Source organism: Pelmatolapia mariae, linkage group LG13 (assembly GCF_036321145.2).
Source record: "Pelmatolapia mariae isolate MD_Pm_ZW linkage group LG13, Pm_UMD_F_2, whole genome shotgun sequence".
NCBI classification, from domain to species: Eukaryota; Metazoa; Chordata; class Actinopteri; order Cichliformes; family Cichlidae; genus Pelmatolapia; species Pelmatolapia mariae.
The window spans coordinates 35,895,382-35,909,141 of NC_086238.1; the positions used below are offsets into that span (position 1 = coordinate 35,895,382).

The 13,760-nt window shown below is 43.0% G+C and overlaps 1 protein-coding gene across 1 annotated transcript; it reads left to right on the forward strand.

Annotated features, from left to right (window-relative positions):
* Positions 1-1,009: 1,009 nt before the first annotated feature.
* Positions 1,010-13,519, forward strand: LOC134639889 (uncharacterized). Its single transcript, XM_063491402.1, has 8 exons — positions 1,010-1,561; positions 1,867-1,925; positions 9,026-9,353; positions 10,652-10,768; positions 10,883-11,124; positions 11,595-11,762; positions 11,868-11,925; positions 12,525-13,519. Exons 2-8 carry the CDS (start codon positions 1,909-1,911, stop codon positions 12,621-12,623), a joined length of 1,029 nt encoding a protein of 342 aa, XP_063347472.1. The 5' UTR covers positions 1,010-1,561; positions 1,867-1,908; the 3' UTR covers positions 12,624-13,519.
* Positions 13,520-13,760: the final 241 nt, after the last annotated feature.

Sequence of the window (13,760 nt, forward strand, 5' to 3'; positions counted from 1 at the left end):
AGCTCTTCAAAACAAACTTGTCTCTTGTTGCCTCTTAAACTTTTAAGATTAAGAAGTCTTTGCCTGACTCTGGGATTCCCCTTTGCTTTCTCCAGGTCCTGACTCTTTAAATGCCCACAAAGCAGAGACAAAAATATGGAGAGACAAGAAAATAGGCTGCACATGTGCCTGCTCACTCCTTTTCACTTCAAAAAGAGTCGCTCCTTATTAAGATGGCTACGGGTGCACTAATTCAAGGAGACAGCCCACACCTGGCCAACTGCATCGCAGAGGTCAAATCTGTGTGCCTCCTTCACTCCTTTCATAAACACATGCCTCCTCCTGTGGCGTCTCCATCTGCAGCTCCCCGGTCCCATCTCACATATCGCTTATTCCATCCATCCCACACACACACACACACACACACACAGCAGGACAGTAAGGATGGATCGTCTATTCATCCTCGCAGCCACAAAGTCATGTGAAACGCAAACAGAGAGAGAGGGAGACGCCTAAATTTAGAGGCTGAATGTTGACTTAGACTTAGGTTACACCATTTCTAAACTGACAGGCTGGGCATATTCTTTCATTTTATTAACAAGTGTTCAGTGACACATGCATGTCTGGCCAACATATATCACTACTGTCTTTATTTAAAGATTTATTGATACTTTAAATGAGGTTTAATGTAATTTTCTTCCATGGACATCCTACTGTGAAGCTTATAAGCCAATAAACTTTGTACCAGCCTTGGACTGAGAAAGATTCAGATGGTGTGTGTGTGTGGAAACTAATGGTAAGTTTATCTCAAAAGCAGGATATTGTTTTATTTCCTGTAACACCCCCTAAGAGAAATCTAATGTTTGCACACAGGATCCTTCTAATGAAGCGTAAATGGCTAATTACTGTGTGATCCAGGCATTCACAGCAGGCGGACTGTACTTTATCCGGAGCCCCTTGGTTTTAAACCCAAGCCCCGCCTCTTCAGTAGGCTAAGCGCACCCACCTTATCCACCAGCGGCACAGTGCGCCAGGGAGCAAGAGCGCAGGCTGCACCGGGGAGCGGGCACGGTGGACATGCAGTACCGGCAGACTGCTTCTCCCATAAAACGCTTCCGATATTGGGTTTAAGGAGACAGCTTATTTGAAAACCGGCTTGGGCCGAGGGGATCTTATTCTTTCTGACAAAAAGAATAGTACAAAAAAATAAAATTAAAAAAAAGGAACTCACTGACATTTGGAAGAACCTGATGGGTGGTGGGGAGGAGGGGAGAACGATGCAGTTCCAGCCCGACTCGGTGAGCCGCGCAGTCCGCCTCCGACGCTGGTGATGCCCGCCGTGCGTGGATCACCGCCCAGCAGCAGCAGCAAGAGGAGGAGGAGGAGGTCGGGATAACAAGGGCGTCAGGGGCCGATGATGTCGTTGGGAAGGTCGGGATCATGGCAAACGGAACCGGTACTATCATGTTAAAATGCATCGTGGTCGGAGACGGTGCGGTGGGTAAAACGTGTCTGCTGATGAGCTATGCCAATGACGCCTTTCCAGAGGAGTATGTACCCACGGTCTTTGATCATTATGCAGGTAGGAACACAGTTCTGCTGCTCGCCTTTCTGTCTTTATTATCTCATAATAGCGTGACATGCTGAACTGCTGCCGCTCTGTGCTCACTGATAATTGGCCACATGCGAATCTAACAGAAGAGAGATTTTAGAGACCCCCCCACCCCACCACTCTTCCTCCAACTGCATTGCATCTGTTGCTATAACCAAAACCACTTATTTGCCGTCTTCATAGCACAGAGGGGCTGGGACCCCCCCACCCACCAGCACTCCCCACCCTCACCCCTTGCTTCCTCCTCTAAACTGCTCTTTGTCATTTCCTTACAGTGAGCGTCAACGTCGGAGGAAAGCAGTACTTGTTGGGACTGTATGACACAGCTGGTCAGGTAAAGTTTATTTTTTCCTCTGGCTCTGTGCCAAGCACGTCAAGGACACGCACACACGCTCCAGCTCTATCTCGGTCTCCCCATGTGCTCCTGGGACCAATAACTATCCAACAGTGCCTTCGAAATGCCCACAGGCTTCATATTCAGGCCAGACACTAAGCTGCAACAGGTGATGGGTTTCGCACATGGCTTTAACTGCCAGAGTGTGCTGTGGCATGGACAGTGATGGTAGTGAAGGGGTTTCAATAGTTCTATTATGTGGAGAACAGGGCTCCTATGTCCAGTAGTGATGTCACAGGTTTGTTAATAGGGCTGCTTAATGCTTGGGCCTTTTCTTTACAATGTGCCATTCAGTGGGCAAGAGTTAAAACTGTAATACACACACACACACACACACACACAAAATAATGTTTCCACTCAGCAGAAGAGCCAGGGTACACACAGATGGAGGAAGCTACGTGAAACACACGGCACACAGAAGCTCACTGAGGTGTGTTTATGGGAAAGACCCTCCATTATTTGTTTTTAGTGTAAAAGTTATCATTTGGTTTTTATGACGGTTTCGGTTTGATGTGAACAGCTAAGCGACAGCAGCTAAACAGGAAGCAGTTAGCACATCAACTCTTTACATATTAGTTATGTCAAAATTTGGTGCTTCCATCTTTGGGATTTGACTGTTTGCTTGTTTTCTTAGTCGTATTTCACACTATGACTGGATACGTATGCAAAGTCTTCATCAGTGTTTTTCATTATTGATTATAATTCAATTCAATTTTCAATTCAATTTTATTTATATAGCGCCAAATCACAACAAAAGTCGCCTCAAGGCGCTTTATATTGTACAGTAGATAGCACAATAATAAATACAGAGAAAAACCCAGCAATCATATGACCCCTATGAGCAAGCACTTTGGCGACAGTGGGAAGGAAAAACTCCCTTTTAACAGGAAGAAACCTCCGGCAGAACCAGGCTCAGGGAGGGGCGGGGCCATCTGCTGTGATTGGTTGGGGTGAAAGAAGAAAAACAGGATAAAGACATGCTGTGGAAGAGAGACAGAGATTAATAACAGATATGATTCGATGCAGAGAGGTCTATTAACACATAGTGAGTGAAAAAGGTGACTGGAAGGGAAAAACTCAATGCATCATGGGAATCCCCGGCAGCCTACGTCTATTGCAGCATAACTAAGGGAGGATTCAGGGTCACCTGGTCCAGCCCTAACTATATGCTTTAGCAAAAAGGAAAGTTTTAAGCCTAATCTTGAAAGTAGAGATAGTGTCTGTCTCCTGAATCCAAACTGGAAGCTGGTTCCACAGAAGAGGGGCCTGAAAACTGTATAGGAGATAGTTATCAGCAGATCAGCTGAAAATGAAAATCAAGAACTGAAAAAGAATTATATTCAAACACAATCTGTCTACAGAAACATTTGCAGGTTGGATGACTGTCTGAAATGTACTGACAGTGTAGTTTGGAGACTACATGAACCTGTGTGCTAATGAAGCTACTCAGAGTCAGGTGTTCCAGTAAAGGTGATGGGAGGCGTTGGGTTGGAAAAAAGCTGAAAAAGGCTCCAAGAAGAATTTCTAAAGGCCACATTGGCAGGTACTACCAACCTCAAACTAAGCAAAAATTGTGCCTTTGAAACTAAAATAATATTTGTTATTCACTGGGAACTATTAGACCGTTCCCAAAAGACTAATCAACAACTAATCAACCAGTTTTAACTGCTAAACGACTTGTCATTTGCTGGCTTTACCTGGAAGTTTGCAGTGGACTTTTATTTTTTAAGTAGTTTCACAGTGAACTTTGACTGTTTGTTCTAACAGATTGCCATTTACATTTTCTGGAGATATTATGCTTCGTCGATGGTAACTTGCAGACTCTACCTTACAGATTTAGGCGGCCCATCTACCTGCAGAGAGCATCTCTTGTCAAACGGGGGCAGTCAAAAATATGTCGTACAGCCGCTCTGTGGGCTGCTCTTGTGCTTTTGTCGGTCCATCAGTCAGCCACGGAAAAGAGCAAAGTTATAAACAGACAAAGAGGTGACGTCAACCTGAGTGTTTAAAAACAACACTGTCGCTGTCTGCACTTTTCCTGCTGCTTCTCCTGTTCCCGACGAACTCCGCCGCTCCGTCTCTTTTCCGGCCCGCCTGTCGGCCGGTCAGCATTTGCTTGACACGCAGCATTATCCACATCGCGTACTGTGCAGTTGGGTTTTTGGAAGAACTCACAGGAGCACATTTGTGGTGGTTGAAATTCCCCCAAATATCTCCTCAGGTGGGCACAGCCACAGTAGCTTAACTTAAGCCTAGTTTAGTTACCCAGTGGCTCATCTTTGGTAACATGTTCTTTTATTTTTGTTGTTCAGTGACGTTAGTGTTTGTTAGTGGTCCACTGATCCAACTTTTTCCTCCTCCGATTCAGTACAGATACCTTGGTTTAGAGTATCTGCTGATACACTGTTACATTAATAAGCATTTGATGATCTCTGCACCCTTAATAATGAGATTTGACACTTAAGTATATATGGTTCAGTATGGTGTGATGACAATTAGTGTGGGTTCTGGAATATTCCAAGAGTAGCCTTCGTAAATAATAACGTAGGCATTTATTGAATTGGTAAGAAAATAAAGCACAATAGGCTCAAAATACAACAAAGAAAAAATATATATCAACGTTATTCATCTTTATTGAATTGGACAAGGATTAGGCTTTCAGTGTGAGTCCACCTCCTCTCTACATGCACTCATTTCACGTTTGGAGCTGACAAACAGGTTAAGAGAATATTAATGAAGTTGGTGACTAAGTGTTGTTTTATCCCAAGTGCAGTAAAACCTTCCAAATAAGTGTTTTACAAACTGTGACAACAGTGAGAGTGAGCAAGTGATGTCATCATCATCTCTGGTTTTTTTAGTTGTGCCAACTAACATGACTGCAGTTTCTCTTTAAACTAAAAACTTTTCCAAAAATATAAATGAAATCTTTTGATGTAACTACAGTGAAATACCTCGAAATACCTCCACACTGCTGAAAATGTGAAAGTCTACACCATGACTACTATAAATTCTGTTACTTCCTGAAAGCAGGATGTAACTGAAAGTACCAGGTCTTGCTTTAATCATTGTTCATGAATCCGGTTTATGAAAAACCCTGAATAACAAAAACAGTGACTCAACCAACCAGGAGCCAAAATAGCAGATTGCCTAACATTTGAAATAGGCTACTTTGGATGTGCAGTAACATGAGCATGGTGGAGGGAGCATCGTGAGTTAGGCTTTCTTTGCTACCTCAGAGTCTGGATGCCTCACAGTCATTTGGAGAATAAGGATTTAATAATTGTGCCATAAAATTTTAAAGAACAGTGTCAGGGTAGCAGTTAATGTCCCGAATCTTTGGAAAGGTTTGGTGAAAATACAAGATGACAACTGCACAAGTAAATCATCAAGCACAAAAAAATAAGGAAAGTAATGTTTTTAGGATTTACAGAGTCAGTTTTATGACATTACCTAATTAGGATGCCCTGGCATGACCTAGGGAGAGCTGTCCAGTCAAGACATCTAAGCAGTACTGATGAACTCGAAACAGTTTGTTAGCTCTAAAATTCCCCCATCATTGTGAAAGTCTTATTAGCAGCAACAGGAAATGTCTGATCGAGGTTCTCCAAATCGCTAAATTCATGAGATCACTTTCTTTTTCTATAGTCTGCACTTTGGACAGTGTTATTAGCTTAGTCAGATCATGTTTGTGAGTCAGATGACAATCATTGTGTGTAATGCGCTCAGAAATCCCAATAATTTCAAATGGCAAAAGCTCTGAATGGGCCTCTCTCGTATCATTTCAGGCATTTCTATGGCTAAAGCAAAGGACTAAAGGCACCCTGTAGATTTTAAACCTCCAGTAGTGCTTTAAAGCAAGAGTTTAATCAGTGTGTAACAGATTGGTTTATTTTGTGCATGTGCAAGAACCAGAAGCATGTGGACAACTGCATAGACCTTCCTGTGTAGGGTATGTCTCGTTCATGCTCCTTAACAGTTGGCAGCTCAGAATAACCTAGCAATAGTTCAACAGCTGAGCAGTAGAAGAAGCAGCCATGCTTACTGTATATTGCACAACTCATAATACTCAAACACTGGCTGTGCAAATGAGGAGGAAGGAAATGGATTCAGCACTTTTGTAGACACAAGACTAACACACAGTGTGTTTTGGTGAGAAAAACTGAATCCACTCAACTATGATTTTCTTGCAATAAGGCCTTCTGGTCTAACTTCAGCTGCACTGCAGGACAGCGAACAGTCAGTCACCCAAGGTTAACCTCCCCCTACTTACAGCAACCTAAAACTACACTCTTGTCAGAAGCTGAATAGTTATTAACACTTTCGTCGTGACCTGTTCCGACGTGATCCATGCAGCAGAGAGACAAATGCAAAGCTCAGAAAGGTCAGCTTTGGCATATTTAGCTGGTTTCCTTCACAAACCCTGATTTACACACAAATCTGTGAGTGGGAAAAGATCGCAGACAGCCTCCATTTTTTTCCCTGTCTTAAACAGCTACCTGTGGCTGCGCTATAATTTTCCCGTAAGAAAACAGATGGTAGAAGTGTTACTACTCACTTGTGAAAAGAGGAACACAACCTTTTGTCTATTCTGGCGTGTTTGATAGGGTGTGTGTGTGTGTGTGTGTCAGAGGAGGGTTTGTTTTCAGCTGATTCAGAGTGTCTCTGAAATGGAGAAGTTCTCCCAGATGTCTGCTGTGGGCGCCGCCGGCCTCCCAGAGTATAGTTACTGCTCTTGAAAATGTGCCCCCGCCACCCCCTCACGTTTCTCCCGTGCCTCCGCCCCCGACTCGGCTGACCTCTTTATGTGGAGCACAAGGCCAGCTGGTAATGTTTATAGCTTCAGCGTCTGATCAAAGATTCAATGCCCCCAAGGAGAGGAAAGGGGGAGGAAAATAGTGTGTGTGAGACAGAAAGCAGAAGAGAGAGAGACAGATGCGGGAGGCTAATCAAATGTGTGGGGGTGAAATAGCTTTGGTTAAATTCAGACGCCTCGGTTTCGTTTTCCTTTCCATTTCTCTCTTGTCGATGTAAAACTCGCCCTTCATTACGTCCACCTCTGTCCTGCGCTACACGTGTTCAGTTGGCTTCGATCTCTCTGCAATATTTATATTCCTGGCATTGGCTGAAGCTCCCATAATGCTTCGCTAATTCCCAACGCCTATCAGAGACCTTACGTACGCATTGGGGTCGGCGGTCGCGACTCTGTGCTGTCACGTCGGTGTCACATGTCACTCAGTGCCACATAATCACAGCTCGGCTCTGAGCCCAGTGCCGCTGCGCCGCGTCTGTTGTTGATATTGCTTCCCTGCCAGCTATTGTCTGCGTCTCTACTCCAAGCTCTGCCTATTGAATTATTCCATATGGAAGGTCTGTGAAGTCTGTTTCGCTGCAATGTGGCGAGGGAGCAGGGGGGAAAGTCTTTACTTATTCATTCATTCATTCATTCTCCTGCTGCTGCTGCACTCAAGAAAATCTAGCACCACTGGCGAGGAGGAGCAGGAGGAAACAGGAAGTGGATGCTAAGTGCACTAGAGCCAATGGAAACGACTTTTAAGGACAGGAGCTCAGGAGCTGCGACCCCGAGGGATCCGAGTCTTACTACGCTATTGACTTCTGCTTTGTTGTTGGATTGTTGCTGATTTTCTCAGCATGTCAGATGCACTCTTTACTCAGCTGCACTTCCTGTAAACACTTTTAAACTTCCTGTCCAGGCTTTGGGTACAGTCTGATGAGTCTTTTTTGACTCAGCAACCCAAGGTGACCTAGTGACCCAATAGGGGTGAAAGGATGACAGGTGGGGACGTGGGTGGGGTTTGGAAGAGGGGAAACTGGTTTTACTCAGCCGTGAGCCGGTCACCAGTCAGCTGCTCCAACATAGAGAAACAGGAGTACTGTAGGCACGCCTCAGAAAGAGATTTTACACTTCAGAACAACTCTAGTGCTATTCTCTTGAATGGAGTCAACTAATTTACACACTGACTGACGATTGTGAGTGATTAATCAGTCAGTTTGCAACTAATGGATTCTCTTTTTAATAAAATATCAGAATAGTGAAAAAAATTAATAATAATTTGAGTAAATAAACCTTTGATTTTATATATTTCAGGTGAATTATGCTCATAATTGTTGCTTCACATCTATGAGGGCAAACGATGTGCGATTATTAATAAAACTTGGAGCTGTAGTGATGATGTATACTTTTAAAATGTAGAAAATATCAGCTGATACTGTCTGCCAAAGGCCTCGCAACTCCGCCCTAGATTCTGGCTGACATCCAGAGGATAGAAATTAGAATTTGTGCCAATAAACTTTTGTTAAATTGTTTTCTTAAGCTGTTGGTCCGGTTTTAGTTTTTCTTTATATCTTAAAATTGTGTTAATTTGTCATGAGTAGGAAGTAATAAATCAGATCTGATGCTTGACAGATGTTCTATTGTACTATATATAGTACTATGTTACTATTTCCAAAGCATACCCTGCTGTTAAAAAATGTTTTAAAAAAATTCCCTATCTTTCCGAAACGACTGGTTTAATACTGGAAACCAGATACAAGCTGATTGCAAAGCTACTCACTGTGGAAAAACATGCAGCTGAAAACAGTAATCGGTTTTAAAAGTTCCCTCTGGTGGTGCATTTACGTACTTGGGAGAAATAACCTTCATGATTTGAGAGCTAGTGGACGCCAACAACCTGCTTAATTGGAAAAGCTATTATATTCACATCAGCGTTCTCACATTTGCTCACTTTTTATCTTCGGGGTTTGGAAGATGCAAATCAAATCTCGCTGCACTCCAGCTCATGACTGTGTGGTACTTTGCTAAAGCCTCCGTGTGTTATTTTGCTGTGTTAGCTTGCAGTAGTATGTGTGCAGAAAATTACAAATTTACACTGTGAAAAAGACCAAGGTAGGATCAGGAGCTGTAATCTTATGGTTTTAAATGAGAAGGACTCAGCAGCTGTGCAGAAGCACACTTTAGTTTTCTGAATATGATTTGATATGATTTTTAAGTGACACCCCTAATGCCTGCTTGTGGTTTTCAGAGAGGAGTTGTATCTGGGCCCCAGTCAGCCCGGTAGCTCTTACAAATATGGTCCCGTCAGTAACGTCACCGTGGGCCGCAGACCCACCCTTATTGAACCGGAGCGTCTGAAGGACTTTGGTGTGGAAGAACTTCTCAACGGTGATGTGAAAGTCCACGAAACCAAAGTAGTGATGGCTCCTGAGGTTGTCCTCATGGACCCCCCCAAAACCAGGCGAGTCAGCGAGTTCAGGATGATCCCGAGACCTCCTGCCCAGTACCTCCGCTTCGAGGACATCAGCGCGGCAGCCTTCAGGATCCAGTCAGGGATGCAGAAGACGCCTTGCACGGTACACTAACACAGAATAAGTGCAGGAGAACGTGCAATAAAGGTGACCTTTGACCTTTGTTTGGGAGCTGACATCACTTCCTTCAGTTTAGACAGAAGTTTAATTTGACAGGACAGCAGCCAGGCATCACATATCTAAGGAAGATTGCTGTAAAAGGACCACAAGAGGGTGAACTAATATCAGAACTAGTCTGAATGGGATGCAGATTTTTGCTCATGGAAAAACTGAACAAAGCATTCATGGTCTGTGTTACTTTGATACATTTTAAATAGATGATTTTATGTTAGAATTAAGTTGTGCAGAGCTTTTTTGTACCAGGTTCTAAACATGTTTGTTTTTGCTTAAAAATGGGAAAGTTAGGGATTCATTTTAGAGTATGCCTTAAGTTAAATGTGATCTGACAACAGTGTAATGCTATCTGAGTGCAAACTGGATACACAGAAGTGTCAGAATTGATGTAAATTGATGGAGTGATGAAGGCAGAGTTGCTCTAGAAGAAGGCCTTGTCACTTGTCACCCACCTTGAACCACCTCTCTCCGTCTCAGTAGTCACCAGGAAAAAACAAACAAACAAAAAACTCAGATATGTGCTTTTGCTTTCCCCAAATAATCCCCCCCAGAAGTAGAGTTACACTTTTAGGTTAGGTGGGTTTAGTTTCAGTTAGTCTCTAGAGTGGGTTTGGGTCCTTGGACGTTATACTTTTGCTGATTCAAGACCCTCCCATTAGTTTCAAATCAGGAGTGCCATGTCCCTCTTTTATAATGTCTCTGCACATCTCTGCATTTTCACTGTGCGTGGTTGTGTGTCGCTGCTAATAACCACAAAACGCACAAAGAAAAACTCTTTTAATTGAGGCTTGCTTTGACATAACTACTGGTGATGAAACTGTTAGCGGAACAGGTGATAATAACTAAAGATCACCCAAAGGTGAAGCCCTCATGGGGACATCATCGCTAATAATGCACTGCAGCTTTTAGCCAAATTAGGAGGAGCCCTCATATCTGCTTCATACTTTATATTGCATTATGCCCACCAAGTGCGAAGCAGATTGGATTAACGGCTGTTGGCAAAAAGCAAAGAGCAGGCAGAGACTCCTGGAGCTGGATGAGCACCAGCGTTAAGGTGAATTCATGCAAAAATAACATAAAAATTGAACATGACTCGGGGCAAAGACCATGGATTTCATACGTCAGGAGTAATTATATGAAGTGAAAACTATTTCAGCATGCATGTGAGCACCTGAGTGGTTTTTTGCTGCTGGAGCTCTTGAAATATGCTGCTTCTTTTGTGTGCTCAGTACTCCAGATTGTCCAAACAGTACGGGATGGAGATCTACCTGAAGAAGGAGCACCTGCACTACACTGGCTCTGTGAAGGAGAGAGGAGTGCTGTACCTGCTCACCTCCCTCACGCAGGTACATTGGGGCGGGGGAGCTGAAAAAGACGCTGAAAGGATCCACTGAAGTGTGCTGTGCGTGCATATTTGTTGCATGTGATTATATGTCAGGCGTGTGTTTCTGTGCTTGCAGGAGCAGCAGAGGATGGGTGTGATCGTGGCCACTGACTGTAACTTCTACATGGCCGTGGCGCACCACGCGGTGGAACTGAAGATCCCGATGTTTGTCATCATGCCGTCAAGTTGCTCCTCGCCCCGCCTCAGGATCTACAGAGACTACGGCGCCATGGTTATCTCCTACGGCCGCACCGGCCGCGATTCCCAGAACCACGCCTGCCATCTGGCCAAAGAGAATGGATACCTCTACCTGGAAGAGTCAGTCTAACATTCATATTACGACTTGGAATGAGAGTTTCTGTGTCTGTGCAGTACTAACTGATGTTTTAGTATCTTAGTAACATAACACATTTAGTAACATGGGTCAAGTGTATTAATTTCACGGTTTCCTACCTGAACCATGTAATTTCTCTTCACTCATTGACCTTCTAGTTTTCAAACAGTGCAAATTCCCACTAAAAAAGAAACATATATATATATATATATATATATATATAGATATGTTTCTTTCTCAAAGATATATATATATATCTATATATATATATAGATATATATATATATATATATATATATATATATATATATACATACCTACATGTATTTTAAATATAGCCTAACTCTGTTTTCCTTAACGCCTGAAAAGCTCACATTCTGGCAACATAACAATGTCAGCAGTGCTAATCCTTTTGGCTGCAGATAAACTAAGCCTTCCTCTGTGTCTTCTGCAGGGTGGCTGTGGTGGTGAGCAGTGCTAACATGGAGCTGGAAGTGGTGAGGCAGTGCATGGACCGAGCTTTGGTGTTGGACAACCGGATCAGTAAGTTCTCAGTGCAGCTGGGAGAGTGGCCAGGAGACATGGCTAAGCTGCTGGATGTTCTGACCAGAGAGGACGTCAGGTAGAGTAGGAACCTATTCGGACTTAATCGGTTTTGTTTTTAACGTTGCCCTGTGCCACCTTTAGTTTATTCATTCCTTCGCCTCTTTTGTCTTTTTCCTCCCAGGTTGTTGGACGTCTGCCATCGTAGACACAGCGATAAGTCAGAGCTCTTCAAGGCAAAGGTAGGCGACTAATCTGTCCTCTTCACTTCATTCTGTTTCCTTCTCCTCTCCAATCCGCTCATCCACTTTTCCTTTATTGCCGTGGAACTCTTGGCTTGGAGTTGTCAGGGAGTTGGCGGGAATTAAAAGACCAAAAATACAAATACATATTTAAAAGATATAAAAAAGTAGCATTGCTCAGTTCACTACCCACCTACAGCTTTACTTGGTCTGGTACAACCATTAGCCAATTTTGGCTGTTGTTTTAGCAAGTTACAAACACAGTGTTGCTATGCAACAGTCAAGTTATGACGTAACTTGACTGTAAAATGACTATAAATCTTGGGCCATCTTAGCTTTTTTAAATAATGGATTTGTTTTATTCTCCTTCATTTCTAAAGCTCAGGGATGGAGCAGACTTATCATGTGATCTCCTGGCTCTGCATTCTTACCCCCACAGTCTCCACTGACAATTTGTACTGCTTATTCAGAACTAGTGTCAGGAGGTGAAAGGTGTTGCATAATGCAACAAGCAAACCTCTCACTGCCCTAATTCTAGAGTGTGTGTGTGAGACGGAGAGTGACGTAAGAAGACTAACTGTATGTGTGTGTGTTGACAGGTGGAGTGTGTGGTGGAAACCAGGGATAAGATGCAGAGCGCTCATCTGCGCAAGACGCTGAGCGAGCGCTACCCCTCTATATGCTGGCTGGACCGGTGATCACAGCGAAATCCTGAACACAAAACTAGACTGACTGAAAACAGATTCCTGCCATCGGGATAACACATGCAAACCATTCCTGCAACACACACACACTCTTATGATATGCAAGCTCTGTTATATGAGACTCATTAAGAGAATGCTTGGTCAGCAAAACTAAGTGTAAACAGAAAAGCCTTGAGATTATAGTGCAAATCTACATGTTCCTTCTATCACTAATGCTGCTTTTGTTCTTCTTCATCATGGCACCTTAAATATACTGTGAAGCGGTTAAACTGCATCCCAGTTGATGATGCTAATTCTAACTGAATGCTATGGCGGATTCACACTATTTTTATAGTGGTTCCCAACTTGGGCCATTTAATGGGTTAACATTGGGCTGGCACAGAATAAAGTATTTTTCTGTGTTTTCAATTACTGTAGGGCCAAGATTTTTCTTCATTTACTCTTATTATATAAGCTTTTTATGTACGGTAACCCTCAAGTGATTAAATAAATCTGTAACAGTGGATAAAGCTTTTTTCCCCCAGTTGTTGGTAAAGCATACAAGCTAATTACAATTAAAATGTGTCCCTATAGAGAAACAGTTCTGCAAAAAAACTATTTGAGCTCTGTGAGTGTGTGTCGAGCCCTCTGGGTCTTCATTAACAGCTGTCATGGGTGGCCAACTTGTGGCTCCACCCCCTGGCAGAACGTGGATCAGTCTGCATTAGCTAAAGGATGGAGTGTGACCTCTGTAGCACACATACAGCTTCCTAGAGTGTCACTATATAAGGTCTATTTTTCATTGAATGTTCTTTTTAAAATGCTGTAAATATTTCTGTATTTGTTCTGTCCACAGTGGCAGTTTCAACCCTCCTAAAACCGTTCTCCAAATAAAACTCCGGACAAATGAACCGTAACCGTGTTTTCACATTTGTGAAGTTTATATGCAAAGTAGGGGACTAGCTAGACTAGACAACTAGCTTGAGTTTTTCTTCATTGCTGGTCTACTTTCACCAAAAGTATAAGTAACACAGGATTTAAAAATAAGTAGTGTCTGGGTCAGGTTTTGCTGGGAACCAGTGTTTTTGTCTTATGTTCAATTATATGGGTTAATAGGTTCAGACTGGTCAAATGTAGATTTAATTAAATATG

Bases quoted from the DNA above. Each gene is read 5' to 3' on its own strand.
- LOC134639889 (XM_063491402.1), top strand. The intron at 9,354-10,651 runs GTACACTAACAC...TTGTGTGCTCAG, and splicing joins TGCAGAAGACGCCTTGCACG to TACTCCAGATTGTCCAAACA. The intron at 11,763-11,867 runs GTAGAGTAGGAA...TTTTCCTCCCAG, and splicing joins CTGACCAGAGAGGACGTCAG to GTTGTTGGACGTCTGCCATC.